This window comes from Eleutherodactylus coqui, chromosome 1 (genome assembly GCF_035609145.1).
Source record: "Eleutherodactylus coqui strain aEleCoq1 chromosome 1, aEleCoq1.hap1, whole genome shotgun sequence".
NCBI classification, from domain to species: Eukaryota; Metazoa; Chordata; class Amphibia; order Anura; family Eleutherodactylidae; genus Eleutherodactylus; species Eleutherodactylus coqui.
The window spans coordinates 454503965-454528874 of NC_089837.1; the positions used below are offsets into that span (position 1 = coordinate 454503965).

Here is a 24910-nt window from a genome sequence, read left to right on the forward strand (position 1 = left end):
ACGCTGTGTTCTTCACGGGAGCTCTGATTACATTGTATTTAGCTTGCAGACCTGCTGTTCTCTGCAGACAGCTCCTGGAGGCTCATTTACATGCAAATGAAGGTAATCTGCTAATGGGCATTAGTGCCCATTAGCAGTTTATGCAAAACGATCGCAAAAGCGCTCAATCGCCCTATCTTTTGAACAAATTTGTTCTGTTCCACTTCTGTTGTCTACAACGGTGTCTAGGTAAGATTTTTAACATGCTTTTGTCACTTAAGTCTTTTTTTTTTTTTTTTTTCCTACCCTCTTTAGGTCACTCTCCTATCAGTTCTGCTGACAGCAGTCCAACTAAACTCACTTCTCAGAAAAGTTTTGACCTCTCTCCAGTCCTGGAAACCACCTCTCTTAAGGACAGAATGGCTAAATACCAAGCTGCCCTGAGCAAACAGGCCAAGCCGGCCTCGCCTACGGTAACTCTCTATACGTATTGCAGAATTAATGTAACCTATGTTCTTGGATTTCTTTGCTGTGAACACTTCCTGTGCCCTTTATTAGTAAAATAATCATAGGTGAATGGACTGTCGTATCATCTTGCAGTTCCTTTTATTCCTGCCTCCGCTATAGAGGTAAACAAGGTAGAAGCAGATGGAAGTGCAACAAGCACTGCAATAGGAGCCTAGAGGGAAGGTTTTCATCTAATCTGTAAGGAAATCTTAAAACGTATGTAGAGGGGCAACTTTCCTTGCATAAATTCCATCCGATTGCAATATGGACAGAGTTCGCAAAAACTTCTTTTTTTTTTTTTATACACATGGGCAATTTTATTTCCTTCCCTTTCGTGGACTGAGTATGAGATGGGAAATGCTGGCATCCCACCCCCCCATTTAGAGTGATTTATCACCCATTAATTCCTATGGCTACATGAAATGAAATTGTGCATGTGAAAACTGATGTGCTGTGATGTGATGCCTTACTTGAAAACGGCATGTTAACGAGTTTGATATTGGTCCAAGTTCCTTGGACTGTCATGCTCGCCTGTGTAAAAAAAAAAAATCTTGAGGCCCTTTTACACGGGCTGACAGTCTCTTAAACGACTGCACAAACATCACCGCTAAGGTAGTCGTCGCTCGTACAGAGCGTCTAGACAAAGACTCGCCGCCGGCTCGTGGGCTTTTTGTCTGCTTCACCTATGGGAATCGCTGAACATTTATACAGGACAAGAAGTCGGCGAGCCAACGAGCTTTTCTTTCAGTCAGCTTAAACAAACAACTGCGAACGACAAGTGAGCATTTTTCTTTAGCATTCACACAGCGATTATCACTCAAATTTGTTTGAATACATTTTAAGTGATAGTTGCGTGTAAACGGGCCTTTTAGATGCATGAACAGATCGAACGGGTTTGTTTTTTAGTGTTTTATTTGCAATTGTGTTAGATGTGTTGGTGTAATAGTGTTTGCAAAAGTAGAATGGCCTGTTTTTTTTTTTTTTTTTTCTCCTTAATGGATCTTAAATGACTGTCCAGTAGCGGGCGAGGGATAGTTAATTTAACACTTACAATGGTATTGTGAACTTTTTTTTGCCTAACTTGTAGGTATAAACCTTTAAATAAACACAATGAGTTTCATAATGGAAAACTGAACGTTCTGTTACTGGTAGAAACTCAAGACGGCCCGATAAATGGAAAGCCGAGCTGAAAGTATTTGTGGAATGAGGGTAGCAGTTCACACATAGTATCCTGGGTGCGTGCTTACACCCTGCTGGAGTACCTGAAACAGTGTTCTAGTAAATAATTAAAACCTTTCATAATCTGACATGACATTTTATGTCTTTGTTTTTATTTTTTGAACCTATTTCAAGCTGAATTGCGCAGGGTTTATCATAAGAATTTCTAGTGACCTTGGAGTTCTCATGCTACCAGTTTCAGTGCCTGAAGCATGGCCTCAGGTTTTCTGTGTCTCCCATTTTTGTAACAGATACAAGTTAAGAAATTAATTTTTTTTTTTTTAAATCCCATTGAAATCAATGCAGTGGTGGGGGAAGAACAGTTTAATTTCTTAATTGTGTCTGCTCCCAAAAATACTGAAGTTGAATCCCTCTGTGCTGGTATAAATGAACCTTAACTTGCTGCCTAGCCATAGTACATTGTGGGGTCCTCTACAGGGAGTCTTACTTGTCTTAAGCTTTTCTTACACAGAAGGTTAATGGGTATGGCCCCTCAAAGCCCATCAGTCGAACGCTCATTGACAGCTGTTTATTTCAGCCCCCCTCCATACACAGCTGTGTGTTCATGTGTTCTCAGTAGGGAAATGGGATTTAACTGCTGTCGCAGATGTGACGTCTGCTTATCTCCCTAGAGAACAAGAGGATTGAGCATGTCAAAATCCAATGTGACCAATTCCCCCACCCTCACCACTCTTTCCTGATGTCTGGAGAGTTGGGGCATACCCATGTATGTTACGTGTTTGGCAGACCTTGATCTAATGTAAATGACCATCTTTAGCATTGGTAATGCTCAACGCCCTCCTTTCCATAAGTCTTAGCTGCCCTCCTCTCAGACATCCCTAACGGCATGGCTCTGGAAGATATGGTGGTATTACACTTCCTTGCAGTGGACACTAGAATGAAATTGTCTGCTTATCACCAAGATCTGTCATTTTACAGATCGCAGTACATGCAACTATTGGGCATTTACAGTCTTGTCTGGAGGCTGCAGACTTGTTTAATGAATTATGATCCTCTGTGATAAATGGCAAAAGTGCTTTAAGATTTATAAGGGAATATGGGGCCATATATTACATAAAGTTATACATCTGGATGCCTGCTGCCAAAATACTGTAATTGCATCCTGTGATTTAGGCTTTATACTTGCAGTGGTATCTGTGCGTGCCCGCGGCTTTAGAGAGGGAAGGAATGTTTCTTACCTCTCCGGGTCCCAGGCGGGTCTCCTTGGCGCTGGCTGGATCTTCGTTCTTCAGCACGGTGAATGCGTCGGGCGACACTCATGCGCTCTGCTCACTTTTTTGTTAATCTCCTGCTTTCCTGAGGCACCTCCACAGTGACCGCTTCGGGTGTTCCGCGGTGGGGACTGCTTTCATCGACTTCAATGGAAGGCGTCGCTGTGGGACCCACAGGAAAATAAGGCATACTGTGATTTCTTCCCATGCGTGCGACCCGCACACCAGAAAAAAATCACATCCGCATACTTTTACTTGCCGTGTGGATACTAATGCATTCGTATGGGTGGCAAGAGGTGCAGATTTTGTAATTGAAATCCGCACGTGGACATTGGGCCCTAGAGTCACTTTACATGGCCAACCAAATAATTGCTCAAACGAGCAACTTGCAGTGATGGTTGTCCCATATAAACACAGTACCTGACAGGGTGCTGAGTGAGAAATTGCTCCCTAGCCACTTAGTTCTAGCTCACCAAAGCAACTAGTGAGGGAAGTCTTGCTGTGTTAACAGGTGGTATTTCATCAATGAATGACTGCCTGTTCAGTGAGTGAAGGCGGGCGGCTGGAAGAGATCTTAACTGAACAGCTAGCATTCCCGTGTGAAAGCTCGGGAGTTATAAGTCTTGGGGTGACAGTTGGGCGCTAATGTAGCCAACAGTCACTGCTAGTAAATCTGCTTCTGAGGTTTTTGTCCATACCAGTCTAAACTTTCCTCGACAGGCTGTCCATTTTCTCAGGAAGACTTGAGCGTGATATTCCCTGTCAGTAACCCACATAGAAAGAAACCCAGGGTCCCCTTTTAAAAAAAATGGTTTCTGTTTTAAACAACGAAATGCAAGTGTGAACATGGCCTGATCCATTGGACCACTGGTGTAACTACAGGGGATGTGGTTGCACCCGGGCCCAGGAGCCTTAGGGGGGCCATAAGGCCTCTCTTCCCCATATAGGGAGCCCAGTACTATGAATAAAGCATTATAATTGGGGGCCCTGTCACAGGTTTTGCATTGGGGCCCAAGAGCTTCAAGTTACGCCTCTCCATTAATGAGTTAAGAGGTTGGGGGACCCCCAAGATACTGTTGTACTCAGGCCCATGAGCCTTTAGCTGGGCCCTGCATTGGACCTTTGCAGAACTAAGGCGTCTTCCTTTGTCCTGCAAAGGAGACTTCGCTGCTGACTCATCAGACTGTTATTTCTTCCATTCCAAGAAATCTGAGCGGGAAATTCTAGTAAATTGCTTCTTCTTAGCAGGCCGTGCTCTGGCCCGCACGCTGTTCCACCCCAGGCACTTCACACAACGCTCACACTAGTTTTATTACCCAGTTGATTGCATATACTGGTACGGGCCTTGGCTTAGATTCTCTGTCGTTGGAACTTTTTTTTTCCTTTTTAATTTGCTGTCATGCCACTTACACATGAAAGCTGCAGAAGAGCGGGGCTTGTTGTGTCATTCCTGGTGCAGGGCTGGGTATAGAGCTAATCAGATTACTAATGAGTGACTCAACAGGACGTGTATCCAGCAATTTCCTCTGTATTATTTTGCCTCAGGATCTCTCACCATTGTATTGTTACTAAGTAATGACTTGTCAAGCAGACAAACCAGTCTGCCTACTTCTGCTGGAGCAGATCTGCCAGCTCCTCACCTTTTACTCTTCAGTCCTATCCTTTGCCATTTAGCGTGCTCTCCTGAATAGTTCTATAGAGCGATGTTTCATTTCCTATATAGTATTAACCATACAGAAAGCAGAAGGACTTAATACAGGGGAAGGCAGAAGACATAACACCACTCCATAAAAAAAAAAACGGAAATGTAGCTTGCATGGGGTGAACACAGCCGTGTTGCAGTCTCAGTGGTTTACCATGAAGTAGTCTTCAGGGATACAAATTTTGGTTCTAATGTGATGCACATTAATGAACTGCAGAGGAGGGGTTCAGTGTATCCTTGTGCAGAGAACCTAGTGGGTGTGAGGAAAACTTAAACCCCCTGTCCACGGCAGTAAATTCGCCGATGGTAAATCGCCAGCGAATTAGGCCGTCTGAAGCTTTCCATAGCGTTGCAACGGAAAGTGCCGGCCCCTGTCCACAAGCTGAGCATGCTGCGAATTGCCCTGATTCTCTGCGGTCAGCCTATCTGTCAAATTAGGCTGACCGCAGAGATACGTCTGAGGCTCCACTGCACTATACCGCAACACCCATGTACAGGGGGCCTTAAAGGGGTTGTCCCGCGCCGATTAGTCGTTCCGTGTAAATGCATGCAGAGACTAAATGACTAGCCGCTCAGTGTAAACAGCAGTTGTTCAGTTGTGACGATCTGCTTACAGTTAATGGAGGCGGGCAGGGTGAGAAGGCTCCCCGGTCCGCTCCGTCTTCACGTTGGCCGCACTGTGAGCGATCCAGCAATACTTGCTCCTGTGTAACGGCACAGGAGTGAGCATCACTTGGACGCACTGTCGGGCATCATTTTGCCCAATAGTTTTTCGTGTAAATGGTTTTTTTATTAAACAAGACCTGTTACAATTTCTGACATTGACTTGCAGCAATGCTACCTTCAATAGGTGGCGCTGCAGAGGCATTGTTTCATCTCCAATTTGCATGTTAATAAACTGCAGTCTGACTGTCACGCAAGCTATTGCCCAAGTATGCAAGTGACTGAGCATGTATTTTAATAGGTATTAGGGAAATAAGGTGTCTGGCAGCAGCTGATCTTCTGGGCATACAAGGACGCCTGTAAATAAACTATGCCTGGTGCAGTAATGTGTAAACTGCTGTATACCACCAACATCCAGCAACATAACTGATGCGAGTTTAACATTGAGTCACAGAACAGTTCTGCAGTAAATCTGCATTCCACAAAGTTATTTTTCCTTACTTCCTCTGCCTACTTCTGGGATATTTAACTGTCCAGTTATGCTGAACGAAATAAATCCACAGATTAGTTGCAGACATAATGGTCGGACTTATTCTCTCAGTTATTGACGGTCAAATTAATTATTTTTCATTTGCAGACTGACATGAAGGCAATATGGAACGACATGAAGTCAGAGCAAAAAGAGAATGTCCCTCCTAGCCCAGCACGCTCCAGCTCCTCTGAGAGTGAGAAGGTAAGCACATCAGGGGGTTTATCAAGATGGGAGTATTTTGATGGTAGTTTTCTGGCTTTTTTTTTTTTTTCTTCAGTAGTTTAGATTTAGCAAACTTATTGACTCAACGTTAAACATTGCATCTTTTTAATGCCTAAAGATGTGGAGTCGTTTCATATACCAACCAGCTACTGGAAGGAGATTGAGACAAACTTTGGCCTTAGGCCCAATGTTTACTTTACCGCACGAAATCCAGCTGTGCCCGTGGACATTGGGAGAAAAAAAAGGTTTTCTTACATTTTCGGCTCCAGCGCAGATCTCCTCTGCATCGGCCGGATCTTCAGCACGGCGGATGCGTCCAGAGGTGCTGGACGCATGCGCAGTGCATGTGTGTTTTTTTTTTTTTTTTTTTAAATGTCCTGCTTTCCCGTGGATCTGTGGCACAGCCACAATGACAGCTGTGGATATGACTGCTTCCATTGACTTCAATGGAAGCTGTCCCACAGAATCCGCAGACAAAATGGAGCATGCTGCGATTTCTTCCCACGGCTGCAATCCACACGCCGGGGAAAAATTGCATCTGCATGCTTTAAATTGCCCTGTGGATGCTAATGCATCCCCATGGGCTTCTAGAGCTGCGCATCTCCCGTGCGGATTTTATAATTAAAATCTGCATGTGGACATTGGGCCCTAATGTTTCTAAAAGGTGGGGGGACCTCACTGCACTGCACTCAAACTTTTATAGACACTTTTAGAAAGTTGAGTTAGAGGGATAACATCTGTTCTTTAGCGCTGATCAGTATTAAAAATTTTGTCCAAGTTTATTTTCTTGAACTTGCGCCAGAATTGGGGCACTGCACCAATATTTTGCCCTAATATGCCAAGAAGATTTATCTTAGTCTTAACTGTTTCACTTTAATACACTTTTTTTTTTTTTTTTGTAGAGATCAGTAAGTGAGAACAGCCCTTCCACACCGCGGAGCCTGGCAGATACTAATGGTAAGTTCTGCAATTCATCCGTTTAGTTAAAATGCCAATTGCATATATACATTTGCCAACATAGCATGTGTTTTTACTATTGTGGTGGTATACTGAAGCAGGGTACTTCCACTGCGTAGGACATAGGTGCCCAAGATTATACACAAATGGCTCTCCTAGTTGGCATTGAAACCATCCAGATCCGACAAACTGCCTTTAATCTAGAAGCTTGAATAAAACTTAAGCTAGACTAAGGGCCCATTTACACGTAACGATCATCGCTCAGAATTCGTTCAAACGAGCGAAGATTAACGATAATCGTTACATGTAAACGCGGGTGTCGTACAGTTTTTGCTTGAACAATAATTTCAAGGTGAACTTAAAATTCGTTCAGCTAGTGAGAGATAAAGTATCTCCATGGGAGTCGGCAGATAACATTTGGAATCTGCTGGCATCTGCGAAGAGAACAATGCAGCTGTGTGCACAGCAGGGCGTGTGAATCACACTGGGCTCTGCAAACAGCTGGGGGGGTTACATGCAAATGAAAGTGTTAATGGGCATTAACACTTTATGCAAATAGATCGCAAAATCTATCAGTCATTTGATAGATTATCTTTATGTAAATAAGCCTTTAGACCATTAAAGGGGTTGTCCCGCGATAGCAAGTGGGATTAAGCACTTCTGTATGGCCATATTAATGCACTTCGTAATATACATCGTGCATTAAATATTGGCCATACAGAAGTTATATACTTACCCCCTCTGGTGCTGGCGTCCCCGTCTCCATGGCGCTGACCAAAGCTGCCTTCTCCCTGGATTAGACGCGCTTGCGCTGAAGGGGCTGCCCCGGTGTGCTCGCGCCGCACAGGGCTTCTGCGCATGCGGGACAACCCCTTTAAGTCTACTGCTTGCAGCATGAATGACTACTGTAGCAGTGTTATTGTATGCTTGCCGTTAGCTGCCTTATAATACCAGGGGGTAGTAAAGCAAGGTGCACTATCCCTTTTGTTGTAGCACTTTACATTTGCTACAATGGGATTTTAAGGCTATGGAAGCCTTTTTGCGTGAAAAAATTAATTAACACGTTACTGTTAAGTTTGCTGTATAAACGCAATCCTTTGTCTTTGATCCAGATGAAGCATTGCCCAGAGCTGCAGTGTAAACTTCAGCCATTTCTAAGATAAGCTTATTTAACCACCAATTTTGTTCAAAAGCTGTAATATCCTTCATGGGGAGGGACTGTAATCCAACAACTAACGACTCTTGAAACCCAGTGTCCTAGAAGATAAATCAAAGGGAGAATGGGGCGACTCTAGCTGGCACTAACAGTGGGATTGTTGCAGGCATTAAAGGGGTTTTCCAGTATTATAATGCCCTACCCTCCAGGATAAGTAATCAGTATCAAATTTGTGGGTGTCCAGTGCCTGACCACCCCTCTCCATTCCCTGACACTCAACTGATGTGTAGGAGTCCTTTGGCATTGCGGAAGTATTATAAATACATCCAATGTGCAGTGGCTTGGGATGGTACTGCAGCTCTTCCATTCACATCAGTTGGGGAGAGATGCAGTACTATTCTGAGCCACTGCAAAATGGATAGTTGTACTACTTCTGCATGCCACAACTCCTTCATCAGCTGTGCTAAGTGTTGGACAGCCACCATTATAATCAGACCCGTCCTTGGGGTAGGTCATAGTTAACCGACTACGTTGAAAACACCTTTTTAGTTGGCCTTTTAATCTGGTTAAGCTTTTTATTGCTTCACCATTCTGATTTGGCCGAACAATGATTAGAGAATGGTGTTTTCTAGCTTGCAACTATGTGAAAATATAGAAAAGACGACAATCTTTTTCTAAAAGTATTAGGGAATCCTAATTATGGCCAGTTGCTCCCTTTTTATTGCAACCTGTTATACCACAGACTTTTCTGAAAGGCATAGGAGTGAAATTAAAGGCCCATTTAGACAACTATTATCATTCAAAAGCCATCTTTTGAGCAATAATCGTTGTCTAAATGGACCCATCTTTCATGTGTTTTTTTTTTGTTTTTGTTTTTTTTTAAAATTCTGCCGAATGACTTTTTTTCAGTTCGGCTTGAAATCCATCGTTCAGCAGAACAGCTGATAAGACAGACTGCACCTTGTGCTCTGCCAGGTGAGCGCTGAGAACAGCTGTTTGCATTGTCTCAGCTGTTCTCAGCTGTCAGCCCGCCAGCAGAACAAAAGGAATGGGCATTAGTACCAGTTAGTAGATTATGCAAAATGATTGCTCAAAAGCCATCTTTTGAGTGATCATCTGTGTCTCTAAAGACACCTTTTACTTTCTCCTCTGCCGTTCATCATCGGACTAATTTGTAATGATCCTAAACGGGTACAGTATTATATATCTACGGTCCTCGGACCACTATTCACCAAAGGAGGTGGCTGCTGGAGCGTCTCGATATGCTGTTAAAACTTGTACTTTACTGAATGCATTAATACTACAAAAGAAGAAAAAAACTTGAATGTTTGTTTGTATCTGCAGGGAAATCTGAGCATGAGGTCCAGAGGCCCAGCACTTCTCCTGGTTATAACCAACAAACAAGAGCGCTAAACCAGCTGGAGACCGCTGCTCCCAAAATTACAAAGGTAAAGGCTCAGTTTGAACTTTGTCCTTTAATCTTGCTGCCTAATGGAATATCCACTGACTTCTAAATGACACATGGCTGTGTGCCCATTAATGAGGAAGCTGCACTGAAAACTTGCAACTTTAGTATGATGCAAGATATGCAGACTGTCAGCTCTCTACTCATATTTGCAGTAATTGACCAGCTGCCAGAAATGAATGTGTATTTCACCTACTTACTGAAAGAAAACCAGACATTGGGGCAGACTTGCTGTTGAAAGTACTACTGCAAATTTTGGTGCCATTCTGCATCGAAGTTAACCTTTCTTTTACCGCCAGGGTTGCCAAACGTGACATTGTGGTTCTCACGAATCTGTATAAAGAACACTTTGAGGCCCAATGCACACGGGCATATTTGCATTGCGGAATTGGGAGCCAGCATCCGCCTCTGGTTTCTGCAGCAAATACTGCCTGTAGACCTGCTATGGAAAATCGCTTTTCTATGTCCACAAGTGGAAGTCAATTTAAAAAAAAAAAAACTACTAGCAGAGAAGATCACAGCATGTTCTATTCCAGCGCAGGTCCCATGTGAACGGAAGCCGTCCGATCCGCGGCTCTTCCACAATGATATTGCGGAAGGGTTGCGGATTCTGCGTCATCGCCTAGCGACTGCACCGCATTTTCTGTACTGCGCATGTTTGCCAGCCGGCACATCCGCAATATGGAAATGACTGTGGACAGGTACGCAGGGGTCACTGGCTAGGCACGGGGTTGGATTCTGCTGCAGGATCCCACATGCGGCATTCGGCCTAAACTAGACTGCAACAATCCCAGACTTAACACGGCTGAGTGTTACGCACACTGATCAGCGGCTTACCACTTCGAAAAGTTTATCAGTGACTGATATTGGATGTTTAAAGTAATAGCGTATTTCATATTCTCGCTGCTAATGGTTGTCGATCAGCTTTCGTTTCCTTAGGCCAGGGTCTATTTGACTACTTCTTATTTCTCTCTTGCAGCTTCTGTCTCCTGACTGCTTCTATTCGCTCCTGTCCTCTTTCCTTGTAGTCTGATCTTTGCAGCCTCCACCTTTTTAAGGCCTTGTCTTCCTTCGAGCTGCAGTGACATAAGCAGCGCGTACAACCCTCTCTGTATGTGATTCTTACATGCTGCATTATTGTGTTCACCCATGCAAATCAGTGAGGGCTAGGCCATAATTCAGAAGTCACATGAGAATGCTTTCTTCACTGCATGCTGCTGCTGCTGCTCAAGCATGTACAGCTATACATGCAGGAGGGTTCTAGCTATACAGTATGGATGGTGCCCAGTCTTAGAACTCATCTGTAGTCATAAAATCTGCTTTTCCCTGCCCCCCTCATTTTGGCATGGATCTGTCCAGCATGGCTAAAGGTTTTTGATCCTTTATGATTCTGTTCAATTGTGCTATTCCAATTTTTTTATTTCTTCCTACCTTGTCCCATCACTCTGCAATAAAGTTGCACGTGGCAGGATAGTTAAACTGTTTTAATGCACTAATATCAATCTGTTAACTTGGGTGATTTTGCTTTTGTACTCTAAACAGAAGTTTCAGCCCCCTCCAAGAGAGGTCTGCTTCGGGTGTCAGAAGACTGTATACCCCATGGAGCGTCTCTTTGCCAACCAGCAAGTGTATCACAACAGCTGCTTCCGCTGTCATCACTGCGCTACTAAACTCAGGTAGGTGATTCCTTCAAAAGTAAGTAACTGGGATTGTTTTGGGCTATTAAATACACCTAGGTTCATACAAGGACAAAGACCATACAGAAAGAACATGCTGCTTTTGACTGAACATGCGTGTAACTGCAGCATATGGATTTCATCACTTATATTAAATCAAAATGCTGACAAATTGTAATTCAGTCTTGTATGGCAAGCAATTCCATTATGGAGATTTTAGGTTTTGAGTATACTTATCTAGAAGCTTTAGTAAAACTCATTGTTCTGGTTTACCCTGGCTTTCCTCTACAGTGTTTGTGTAGTGTGCAGGACTGTTTACTTCTCCCTTCATTGCAAAAATCAAGCCAGTTTCCATATCTTGGGTATTGATCGAAGAATGCTGGTAAAGAAGAATTGCATGTCTGTTTCACCTCCAAAACTGCACTCAATTCATTTGCTGTGCCAGCAGTAGTCTAAACAATGTACTGTCTTGGCAGAGACCACACGCACCGTTGCAGATTTTGGAACACCGTGTGATGCATTTCACAAAAGTGTTGCTTCTCTTATGAAAAATGATCTTAAAGGCTAATGGCGAAGCATGCTGCAAATAAGTGTCATATCTGTCTGTGGATGGTTCTTTGTATTTTTTTTTTTTCATAAAAAAAAAAGTACCCATGAGAGATAAACTCCCTGAGATATGGAATGAGAATGGGCACATTAAAACTATAGATAAGTGTTCCACCCCCTTGTCTGAGAATACTATAGTTAATGTATTTTTCCCTGTATAAGATTCACATTTTCCGGGAGAAAACGTCAGTGCATCTTATAAAGCAAATATGCCTAAGTTCGGTCCTGGCCAGCAGCTGTGATAAGATCGCATGTCCTTATCACACAGCTGCCAGCTTGGTCCACGCCATAGCGGGGAGGAGAGCAGTTCTTTCTCCTCTGCACTGCCACCTGTAGGTACTAATTGCTGCTGCTGCTCCACCGCCTCCGTCTGTGTACTCCCTCCTGCTGTTAAACAGCTCTGCTGCCCCTACTGTAGAAGAGTATGTTAAGGAGTTAGTTGCCCTCCATCGCCCTGTACTATCTCCTACCCAGTTTTCCACCTCTAAAACTTAAATGCGTCTTATAGAGCAAAAAGTAGTGTTCTTATTCCTGAAGATAAACCTTTTAGGAACTTTTTAGCCTAATGGAAAGGGGTTCATGTCACATTATAGTAATTATTTGTTTAGCGCCAACTTATTCCACAGCGCTTTCAGGCATGGATAAAAGCAAAACAATACAGCAATTACAATGTGAGGTACATTCGCTTGGAGGGGTGGGGGAAAATAGGTCAGGAGATTTGGTATGCTTCCCTGTATAGGTGCGTTTTTAAGGCACGTCTGAAATTTTGTGCATTGGGAATTGTCCGGATGCATTGGGGTAGAGCATTCCAGAGGATGGGTGCTGCTCTGGTGAAGTCCTGTAGGCGAGCATGAGAGGTTCGTATTACAGGGGTGTTTAGTCTGAGTGTTAGCCGATCGGAGTGAGAGGGCTGGGTGGTGTACTGACAAAAGGGAGGCGATGTATGCTGGCGCAGCGCCATGCAGAGCTTTGTGGGTGAGGTAGAGGAGTTTAAATTTAGTTCTGCAGTGTATGGGCAGCCAATGCAGCGACTGGCATAATGCAGAGGCGTCTGAGTAACGACTGGATAGGAAAATGAGCCTAGCTGCCACCTTTAGTATGGATTGGAGTGGAGCAAGTCTAGTGCGGGGGAGGCCGATGAGTAGCAAGTTGCAGTAGTCAAGCCGGGAGTGGATGAGCGCAACCACAAGTGTCTTTAGCGTGTCTGTGGTTAGGAACGGCCGTATTTCAGCAATATTTCTGAGGTGCATGTGGCATGTTTTAGCCACAGATTGGATATGGGGGATAAAGGAGAGGTTAGTCCAGTGCACCCCCATGCCGTCTGGGGTTATGATGGTGCCAGACACTGGAATGGGAGATGTTGAGGGGAGGTCGGTTGGAAGGTGGAAAGACAAGGAGGTCTGTTTTAGAAAGGTTTAGTTTGAGAAAAAGGGAGAACATAGTGTTAGAGACAGCGGACAGACAGTCGGTGATATTTTGGAAGAAAGGTCCAGAGATCTCACGAGAGGTGGTGTATAGTTGGGTGTTGTCAGCGTAGAGATGGTATTGGAGGCCAAATTAGTGGATGGTTTGTTCAATTGGGGCAGTATAGATAGAGAAGGGGACCAAGGACAGTACTCTGGGGTACAACACAAAGACGGGAGGAAGTGGAGAGGAGATAGAACCAGCAAAGGAGACACTGAAAGAGCCGTCAGAGGTAGGAAGAGAACCAGGAGAGAGCAGTGTCCTTTAGACCAATAGTGTCGACCATAACCTCCTTCTCATTATGCTCCATTGTCAAATGCAGCAGACAGGTCAAGGAGGATAAGTAGGGAGTAGTCACTTCTCGACTTTGCAGTCATCAGGTCATTTTGTTACTTTTGTAAGGGCAGTTTCGGTCGAGTGTAGAGAGCGGAAACCGGACTGGAGGGGGTCGAGGAGTGAGTTGTCAGAATGTGTAAGGCGGGAGTAGACCAGGCATTCTAGTAATTTGGAGATAAAGGGGAGGTTTGAGACGGGTTAGTAGTTGGCAACATCAGTTGGGTCCAGGGTTGGTTTTTTAAGCAGAGGGGATATGATGGAGTGTTTAAATGAGGGGAAAATGCCAGAGGTTAGGGAGAGGTTACAGATTGTGGTGAGGTGAGTAATGAGAGCTGGGGAAAGGGACCAGAGGAGGGGAGATATTTCTTTTCGAATGTTGTCGTGTTTTTGGTTTTTTTTTGGTTTTTTTTATGGGCAGCTAGTTCTCCAGCAGTCAAGCCTGTTGCAGGGGCCTGTTCTTTGGGGCTAAGAAGGGAGTGGAAGGTCTCAGTTGTTTGGGGTTGTGGGATAGTGAGGAGACAAGAGGTGAAATAAACTTGTTTGGCATGGTGAAGGACTAGGTTATATGTTTTAAGCATGAATTTGAAGTGGAGGAAGTCTGCTGGCAGCTTTGACTTTCTCCACAACTGCTCGGCGCACCTAGAGCACCGTCGGGTGAAGCGCGTTTGGGACGTGAGCCAAGGTTGTCGTGGTCCACGTTTGACGGCTCGAGTCACAGGTGGTCCTGCTTCATCCAGGGCACGACCTGAGGGTGCTCTGGTAGTGTTCGGCTTCCAGGTTAGGGCAGGTGAGGAGAGAGAGGAGATGGGGAGGACTGAATGGTCTCAGCAAACTGTTTAGTGCGGACAGACTGGAGGTTCCTAGAGGTGCGATAGATAGGAGGGTCGGGAGATGCTAGGTGCCTGATGGAGAAAGAGAAGGTAGGGATCTGAGTAGAAGGGGAGTTGGTAAAGTGAGAGGCAGAGACAGAGGAAAACTAAATCGAGAGTGTTTCCATCCCTGTGAGTGGGGGAGTCAGAGATTAGTGATAAGCCAAGGGAGGAGGTAACCGTTAAAAGCTGGGATGCAGATGAGGAGCTGGGGTCGTTGGTAGGGATGTTGAAATCACAAAGAATGAGGGTGGGGATTTCACAGGATGGGAAGTGTGGGAGCCAGGCAGCGAAGTGGTCTAGGAACAAGCAGGTGGGACCTGGGGGGGGCGGTAAACAACTGCGACACGCAGTGGCAGTGGGCGGAAGAGTCACAGGGTGTGATTTAATAAGGGCCTGTAATGGTAACCTGTACTTCCAACCCAGTAAAAATCATATGCTTGAGCCAGCATACAAATTCCTTGAGTATGCTTCTTGCTTACCAGCGAATTATGGCTAGCACATATACACTGGAATGATTATTTGTAATTCACGGTCTTGCTTAATGTTTTTAGATGGTGACTTTTAAGAGCTTATTAATTGGAGGTTGAGCTTTATTAACAAATTGCATGACCAGTGGACTAATCGGAGTACTGAAATAATTTGGAGCAGTTTTGGTACTGATAAGTAATTCTTTGTTTTTTCCACCAGTCTTGGGAGCTATGCCTCACTCCATGGGAACGCATATTGCAAGCCTCACTTCAACCAGCTCTTCAAGTCCAAAGGGAACTATGATGAGGGATTTGGGCACAAACCACACAAAGAACTGTGGGAAGGCAAGAAAGATGAGCTTGTCCAGCAGAGTAATGCCACTGAAGACCTTGGCAGTCCTGTTGTGGAAGATGAGCCAATTGCTAAAGTTGGTGTCCTAACTGCATCCATGGAGGCAAAGTCTGTTAGCAATGCCCATGAGCAAGAAAAACAAGTTGAAACCAAAAAGCTGAGAATTGCTTGGCCACCACCAATGGAGTCATCGAGCGCTGGTGCTACTTTGGAGGACAACATTAAAGTGTTCAAGCCAAAATGGCCACCAAGTGAAGAGATTATAAAAACGGAAAGCGAGGAAGATTCTGACCTTAAGAAGCTTAGGAGAAGTTCCTCACTAAAAGAGCGCAGCCGTCCATTCATGCTCAGTATAGCAAAACCAGTTGTCACCAAAAACCCGGTAGAACCAGAAAGATCACATGTGTCAATATTACGAAAGCAGGATTCCGTAAAACGTTGGGATGATTTGGAAGGAGATGATAAGAAACCAGAGGAGGAAAAGTCTTTCCTAGATCAAGATGACGACTTTTCCATTACTTCCAAAGCCAAGGATAAAACTTCAAACACTGAAGATCAGAGCTATTTAGAAAATGGGCACAACTCTGGGATGGAGGTTTCCAACCAGCAACTTTCCCCTGAGGAATCGACCCATTCCAAACACTCAAGCACAGAAGATCTAGTAATGTCCAAGGAGCTTTCTCCACGTCTGAATCGAAGATCTCAAGACAATGGTTATTTTGAAGGGGAAGATGTGGAAGAACTGAGCATAGAAGAACAGATCAAGAGAAATCGTTATTATGATGATGATGACGACAGTGATGATTGAGGGCGAATCTTGTCTGCTCAGCCTTAACGCCGTTGTAAAACTGATTTCATGCTGTACCTATTGTAAAGTCACATTTCACATTTTGTCCCCCATGTTTAAATTGGTAATTTTAATGTTTTTCAAAAACCTAAAGTTATAGGGTGCTGTGATTTGCTTTAGAACAGGATCTCCATTATCTCCTCTTCTGGAAATCAATGTCTTGTGTCTAGGAGATCATTATACAAATTTTCAGAGTAATGGATGTTTATAGCACTTTCTAGGTAACCCTATCAAGAGATCTGCCTTCATACTGCCATTGGCAATTGCCAAATAGCGGTCATTTACCTTCATGATTCAGCTAACAAGAATATATTGTGGGCACCACAGGCTCCTGTTAGTACAAGACTGTACTGAAATTTTTGGATACTCTGTGGTGCCTTTTATTAAATCTACTGTTGGAGTAACCCTTAGACATAATCTTCCACCCAATCTGACTCTGTTCCACCCATCATGAAATTACGTCTCTGTGCTGAGTTTCTAAGGTCACCATATAACTCCTAACGAGTATTGTGGATGTGTTCGATTCATCGGAATAGTATTTCTGCACAATTCTTGCTGTCCGTTTTGCAGTTGCGTCCTCCAGTCACACCTTCCCAAATGACTCAACATTACTATGGACACATTGAGCTGATCAGCTGAATCATGAGTGCAGAGAGGGTGACTAGTTGGCTCTTGGGGTGGCCAGATGTGAATATTTGACACTTCCCCCTTCTATTACAATACACACAAGCTTAGTTAAGGGGTGTACAGTATGTGGCCACACCTGGCAGCAGCTTACCTCCATTGAAAACGGACAATTGTGCATGTTGAAACTTGATATGCCCAACCCTTGTTGCCCTCACATCTGGCGAGAGAAAGGTTGTCATTCGATCCTGCCAAAATTGGCAACGTCATGTTGCCAATTTGGCCATGTTTTTCCCTTTTTGGCTCTTATGCCCTTCAGACTTCATCAGTTCCCCCAATACTGAAAATGGATGGTTGAATGGGTTTGGTACACCGACTTGCTCCTACTAAATACATATATATGTTAGCAGTGGGGAGCACTCTTCTTTAAGCTCCGACATGTAAGGCAGTTGCCATGTGTAGTATGTACGTTGCATAAAATATTATGGCCAACTTTGCTACTACTCTCTGAAATCCCATTTTGCACAGATCTGTACTAGGGTAAAACAATCATCTCTTCACTGGTCTTGTTTTGTATTGTAACCTTTTTAATGACATTGGCTCTATCTTATCTAACATAAGGAGTCGTGGGGGGTTTCTAAGGAAAAGTGACCCTTTTTGATTTGCACAGATGGAATTGTAGAAATAATATTTTAACAATCTTTGTACAAGTGTGAGAATTTTTACATGGAGAACTTCAGTATATGCTTTGTATAAAAGGATCTTTCATTATAGTCACCTTCTTTCTTTTAGGTGCTTTTTGTTAAAACACTATTACAGGTGCAATGTAGATTTTTAATTCTGTTTTGGAAACTTCACTACTTGGCTTCTAAAGTGACAAACTGGAAGGAAAGGACCAAAGTCCTGATGCGTATAGCGCTTTCAGTTATGGCTGGTTAACTCCAACCTTCAACCCTCCGTGGGTCATAAAATGCAGTGTGCCGCTTCTTCTATTATACTCTAAGAATGTGCACTGAGGTATTCATGAGGATGCTGTCTGCCCACTCATCTGTGGAAAGGGCACCATTTTGGTTTTATAGCCTCTTGAATATTTTTTTCACGGCACAAGATGGCCGCCTTCATTACGTATGGACTATCAGTGCACATTCCAGTTGGGCCAAGTTTTTTGTATCACATTTTGAACTGGAAGCCGACATCTAAACTATGCAGTACACTCGATACTTGTACATTCCTCGTTTTGCCACTCATGAATGTATCTGCCTAACCAGGGTCATTTGAGACCACCTGAGCATGGAGATTCAACCGCTTTTCATTTGTGGCTTCTGTAGCTTTTGCAGCACAAGTGTAAAATCTACTATGGTTGCTGGTTATTTTAATTTTCCCACCAGCACTGCAAGGTGTGACCTGAGGAAGTGGTATTGTCATAAACACTACATATAGTAGGCTATGGTATGGATGAAATTTACAGTAATTTTATAGGGCTGTGTAAGGTTTCCTCTTACATGGCTGGTTTTACCTTCTTCCCTACAGAAAAAAAATAAAATAAGGATTTTTTTTTTTTATATATGTAAATGTACAAAGTGCAGCTTTCTGGGACTTGCTGAATGAGTTGTGATAAGCTGGTACTTTATTTTTTAAAAAAGGTGTAATATATTTGCTTCCCAATCAATCTGACAATAAAGAGATTTTTATTCAATCATGTGGATGTTCTTGTATTTTGTCGCTATGTTACACTATAAGCAGCCAGTTTATGCCCTTAACACTTAGTCATTTTCATTTGCATGTAAAAGGACATCTAGGAGCTATTTGCAGAGCCCAGCGTGTGATTGATCACACGCCCAGCTGTGCACACGCCTGCATTGTTCTCTTCAAGGCTGCCAGCAGGTTACAATGTTATCTGCCAGCTCCTGTGGAGATAACAGCATGTGGTCCATTGAGATACTTTATCTCTCACTAGCTGAAGAAAGGATTTTAAGATCATCTTAAAATGATTGTTCAAATGAAAAGTGCAGGATGCCCGCGTTTACATGTAACGATTATAACGCATTTTCTGTTTGAACGAATTTTGAGTGATAATTAGGTGTAAATGAGTTTTAATATATGATCAAGTTTTGTGCTTCTGATTTGTTTGTAAATGGTTCGCTAGAGGAAGAGATACTGAATATTCCTGTACAATGCATCAGACTAGATTAAACACAAGTGGGTACCTTTTTGTTTGGGTGTTTTCAAATTGTCTAAACCACCGCCTCCTAATCTGTACCATCGCAATTCCTGCAATGTATGAGTGTTAATATACTTGTGTTTTTAATAAATCTATAAACACATAGAGACTAGGTAATCTAAATAAGGCTGCCTCTCCACGGGCGTATTTTCATTGCGTTCCCGTGGCGATAATCTGGCCGTGGGCGATTCTCTGCTCGTGGGCGGCAAATCGTGGCGTGTCACGATTCTCCACGGTGAGCCTATCTTTGAGGCTTGGTGCGGAGAGCAGTCAGCCGGCTCCTGCTCCCTGCATCAAAGATCCGACGCAGGAGATCTCTACGCCCGTGGACAGGCAGCCTATGACTAGTGAGCTAGTTATAATCTGAAGCCCCCAAGCTTTAACCCCTTAGTGACCAAACCTGTTTGCACCTTAATGACCAGGCCAAATTTTGGATATCTGACATGTCACTTTAATATAGAATAACTCCGTAAAGGCTTTGCATATCAAAGTGATTCTGACATTTGTTTGTCACATATTGTACTTCAGTTAGGTGGTAAAAATAGACTGATAGAATTTGTGTACATTTATTAAAAGCGCCAATATTGGGAAGATTTTTGAAAAATTATCGTTCACATTTTCAATTGTAATATATCAAATATGTGCAAACATACTGTACAAACTTCTGCTGAGCTATATATTTCCACCTGTTTACTTTATTCTGAATGCACATTCGAAAAACTTTTTTTTTTAACCATTTAGGAGACATACAAATGTAACATTTTTAGCATTTTGAGGAACAATTATTTTTATTTTTTTTTCTCCTCCTACACCAAGCCAAGATTGCAAAGGCTCATGTGTCAGAATGATAGCCCCACAAATGACCTGACTTTTAAAAACTACACCCATTAATATCTTCACTGAGGGAGGTCAGGAGTATTTTGTCCCCACAGTTTTTTTCAGGAAGTAATTCAATTTAGAGAAGAAAGTAGAATTTCATATTTTTGCAAACATGTCATTTTGACATATATTTTTTCCTATAATGCTCATGAAAATGAGAATTGACACCCCAAAATGGATAGCCCTGTTTGTGCTGTTTTCAGAAACATACCCATTGTGGCCCTAATCTTATGTCTGGATGCACAACGGGCCCCAAAATAAAAGGAGTAATTGGTAGCTTTAAAAACAGAAATTTTGCCTGAAGGCCTTTTATGCCCCATAGCACACTTGTAAAGTTCTTGAGCGGCCAAAATCATAGACAACCCCCACAAATGACCCCATTTTGAAAACTAGACTCCTTAACAAATTTATCTAGGGGTGTACTGTGTATTTTAACCCTACAATTTTTGAATAAATCTAAGCAAAGCCATAGGAAAAAACGATTTTCATTTTTTGGGCAACTGTCAATTTATTCCTATGTACACTGTACAAAAAAAAAGACTTTCACCCCAAAATGGATCTCCCCGTTCCGTGTTCAGAAACATTTCCATTGTAGCCCTAATCTGCTTACAGGACCAGTGGCTAGGCCTATAAAGGAGGGAACACCTTTTGGATTTCAGGGCACAACGGAATAAATTCCAGGCCCCATTGCTCACTTTTACGGAATAAAAACTGATTCCCCAAAAATACACCCCACCTCCGTGCCCTTTTCGGCGCTCCCCCCAAATCTTAGATAAAAGTAATGTGAACTGTGTGGTATTTCCGAAAACCGGGGTAATTACGGGGACCTGGTTGGGGATGTGTACATGAGGCATTAAAACCGGGTATCCATCCTCATGCTTTTTGGGGGGTATTGTTGACCTCAGTGGCGGGTATGGGGTGTAAAAAAAAAAAAAAAAAAAAAGTCGTGCTCCGTGAGTCTCTAAGCTTGATGAGGTGCGGCGGTCTCACACAGAAGGTGCTCAACAAGCTGCTCCTGGAACTGCAGGAAGGTGAGCGTTCCCTGGGCTTCTTGTAAATTACGTATTACAGGTAACGATCTGAATACGGCCAGGCTCACACAGCAGTGTGTGGAAGCCGCTTTTGGAGGCCCGTAGCAGAGCCTGGCTGTGACCCTGCATACGGCTGCGTAATGTACTGCGCATAACTGCCTACTCACACAGGCGGACACTTTTTTTTTTTTTGTTTGTATTTCCCGCACCGTCGCTTAGTGATGACGCGGGTACCCACAGCCTGTACACAATGTATTTACGTGTGGGCTGCAGGTATATCCACAACCATAGAGCACATAGAACCTGCCCGCAGCCCAAGATGACAGCTCCATGCTGTCTGCCACCTGCTGGCACCTACAGCATGGAGCTGTCATGTCCATAGCCCATGTGGCTTTAATCCCTGCAGGACACGTTTTTACGTCGTCGGGGAATAAAGCCCCCTTGGGCAGAATGTAAAAACACTGTGGGCTGATCACTAAGGGGTTAAAGGGGAAGTACTTCAAAAGTATTCAACTCGACCCTTTTTTTTTTTTTTTTTTCCCCCCTCATTTTAAGTTCCTACCCCCAGAACTTCCAGGACTGTTAGAATAGCACAAGGTGCAGTTTCTATAGGAACACCTTCCTGTGTCTAATCCAATTCTGTAAACGTTCCAAGGTGGTTACACATACTGCAAAGAAGTACCTCCGAGAAACGCTCTACATTCTCATCACTAGCTGAACATCTCTTCTGACATTAGAGAAGACACCAACTTCAGAAGTGGCCACTCTCCATACCAGGGATCCCTCCACATACCTATTGGAGTAAAGAGCACTAAAGGACTGTTGCAAGGTGGTCACACATCCTCAATTAGTAAGGTGGACACCATAGAATCAGCAAGTGGTGCTATAAGACTAGTCCTGGTATATGTGAGAAAAGCGGTTTTAATAACTGTAAATACAATTTTTAAATACATTTACATCCTGGAGCGTTGGGGGATATATAGAGTGGTCGCCGGGTGACTTCTCTTTGTACAGCGTGGGCGTCGCCTGTTACAGCTGACACCCATGGGCAATAGCTGCAATCAGCCGCGTGGCGGATCGTGGGTATTAACCCTTTAAATGCAGCTGTCAATCCTGACAGCGGCATTTAAATCTCCCGAACCTGTCCCCTGCGGTAAGTTAGGGGGGAGCCATGCAGGTGTTACGGCAGCTGGGGGCATTCTAAAAGGCCCCTATGGTTGCCTTAGGGGATTGCCTATCAAGCCATCCCTGTGGGTGATTGCCTGTCAAATCGCAGTATGACTTAATGCTGCATTACGTCATACTGCAGAAGTGATCAAAGCATCACCTGGTGTAGTCCCCTAAGGAGGCTTAAAAGAGGTGAAAATAAGATCAATAAAGTTTTATTAATTGTAAAAAAAAAATAAAAATTTACGTTTAAATCACCTCCCCTTTTGCCACATCTATATATATAAAATTGAATGTATGTCTGTCTGCGTGCGTGCGTGTTTGTCCTTTATGCGCTACTACACCATTCATCTGATCGCCATGAAACTTTGGGAAGTTGTTGAGTACACTCCTGGGAAGATTATAGGCATAGTACAAATATCCTACGATAAATGGCGCGCGAGCGTCGTCGAAAGTTACGCCCCCCCCCCCCACGTAGATCGAATAAGTAAGCCACCTGCTATTGTGATGTCATCACTGATGTCATCAACATCGGACGCCCTTGAACATGCCCCAACATGTTCTATAAAGCTGCATTGTGATGTCATTAAGGCTCTATTATGACACGTACAGCTTGGAACCACTAGAGCACGCCAGCCAATTACCATTGGAGTTGGAAGTGGGTAAACAAGTACTAGGATATCTTCCTAAGAAGCCACAGCAGCCGGATAAATTGTATGTTCCACCCAACGGCTATTTTATTCAGCCCGCAAGGGGGAAGCAGCGGCCTACAAAATCTCATTCAGGTAGGTAGGTTCAGTTCTTGGAGGTTGGGGAATGCTTATGGGCAAGGCCTTATGTCTCATCCCAACTCGATTATTCAATTCTAAGCGCAAAAGAATTAGCGTCCAAATTTTACGTACGGAATTTAATTCTCTCACTTCCCAATGTCATAGAAACTTGAAATTTGGCACGAGCATTGATTATGTCATAAATAGGAAAAGTTAATGGGTCCCAACTCGATTATTCAATTCAAAGCGCCAAAGAATTAGCGTTCAAATTTTACGTACGGAATCTAATTCTCTCATTTCCTGATGTCATAGATAGATAGATAAATAGATAGATAGATAGACTGTATGCAATAACCCAGATAGATAGATAGATAGACTGTATGCAATAACCCAGATAGATAGATAGATAGACTGTATGCAATAACCCTGATAGATAGATAGACTGTATGCAATGACACGTACAGCTTGGAACCATAAATACTAGAGCACGCCAGCCATTTACAGTCAGTCTCCATTGGAGTTGGAAGTGGGCAAACATGTACTAAGCTATCTTCCCAAGAAGCCACAGCAGCCGGATAAATTGGATGTTTCACACAACGGCTATTTTATTCAGCCTGCAAGGGGGAAGCAGCGGCCTACAAAACCTCAGTGGTCGCAGCTGCCGTCATCTAGATATATAAAAACGAATATGTATGTATGTATGTCTGTCTTCGCAGCAACGCGCGACGGGTACGCTAGTCTATAATAAAATCTAAATCGTAAAAGAAAAATGCATATTTCATATCTCTGCGTCCGTAAAAGTCCGATCTATCAAAGTAGCGCATTATTTACCCCACATGGTGAACATCGTCCAAAAAAAAGTAAAATTGCCAGAAATGTACTTTTTCAGTTGCCCTGTCTCCCAGAAAAAAACGCAATAAAAAGGGATCAAAAAGTCGTATGTATTCCGAATTGGTTCAAACGTAAACTACAGAACATCCTGCAAAAAAATGAGCCCTCGCACAACTATGTCGATGGAAAAATAAAGTTATTGCAGACACAAGATGGCAGCAGAAGTTTAAAAATTTTTATGTCTTTGAAAAAAAGTACAGTAAAAAAAAACTACGTTTGGTATCGTAGTAATCGTACCGACCCATAGAATAACGTTATGTCATTTTTTTGTTGGTTTGTGTGCCGTAGAAACAAGACTTCCAATTTACTCCACTAAGAATTTTTTTTAAAGTTTCTCAGTACATTAAATAGCACCATTGAGAAATACAACTTGTCCCACAAAAAACAAGCGATGTCTATGGATAAATAAAGGAGTTACGATTTTTTTTTTTTAATTGGGGAGATAACAAAAATAAATAAAAAGGCTCTGCATCATTAAGGGGTTAATAAACCTTTTTAATAGGGCAACCCCTCTTAATGGTTTGCTCTGGAGAAACATGTTCTGCCAGGGTGTAATTGGCCTATAGAGTGTAATGGGGACATAGCATGCGTACTTATCAATCCCTTCATTGTTAGGAGAGGCATTTCGCTCTAGTAACTGGGACTAGTTGAATTCTCTGGTATCTGCGGTGTACAAGAAGTTATGTTTTCTGTTCATTTCCATGAGAATTGTAAAGACAGTCTGGTAGGAATAAATGGAGCACAATGACCTACATATCCGGCAGCTCAGGTAGGACACGAGGGGCCTGGCTCAGACCTAATCAATGAAGGACTCGTAAGTATGCCATATCCTCAAATATGCCCTGTATGCTAGTTGCAGCCTGCAGGAACTATAGTTTACCTGGAGTGGCCCTCGAATACATCTTTAGGGTATTCACCCATGGGGCGTTCTACTGCAGATTTTGGCCGATTCATGTTTACATCGGTGTGTGAATTTCGCCCTCATATTTTGAAGGGGTAAAAATGCACAGCATAAACAAAACTGGGTTTAAACTTCTTGAAAGTTCATCCCTATTACTTGTAGTGTAGAACCCT

General features: G+C 43.2%; 1 protein-coding gene across 2 annotated transcripts in view; it reads left to right on the plus strand.

Annotated features, from left to right (window-relative positions):
* The window catches only part of LIMA1 (LIM domain and actin binding 1), a 51399-nt gene extending 32826 nt beyond the window's left edge, over positions 1 to 18573 (plus strand). For both annotated transcript variants that reach the window (XM_066583954.1, XM_066583963.1), the window contains 6 exons: positions 295 to 452; positions 5939 to 6034; positions 6958 to 7012; positions 9513 to 9616; positions 11176 to 11309; positions 15275 to 18573. In XM_066583954.1, coding sequence (XP_066440051.1) covers positions 295 to 452; positions 5939 to 6034; positions 6958 to 7012; positions 9513 to 9616; positions 11176 to 11309; positions 15275 to 16214 — 1487 coding nt within the window. In that variant the 3' untranslated portion in view covers positions 16215 to 18573. The remainder of the gene's footprint in view (positions 1 to 294; positions 453 to 5938; positions 6035 to 6957; positions 7013 to 9512; positions 9617 to 11175; positions 11310 to 15274) is intronic.
* The last annotated feature ends 6337 nt before the right edge of the window (positions 18574 to 24910 follow it).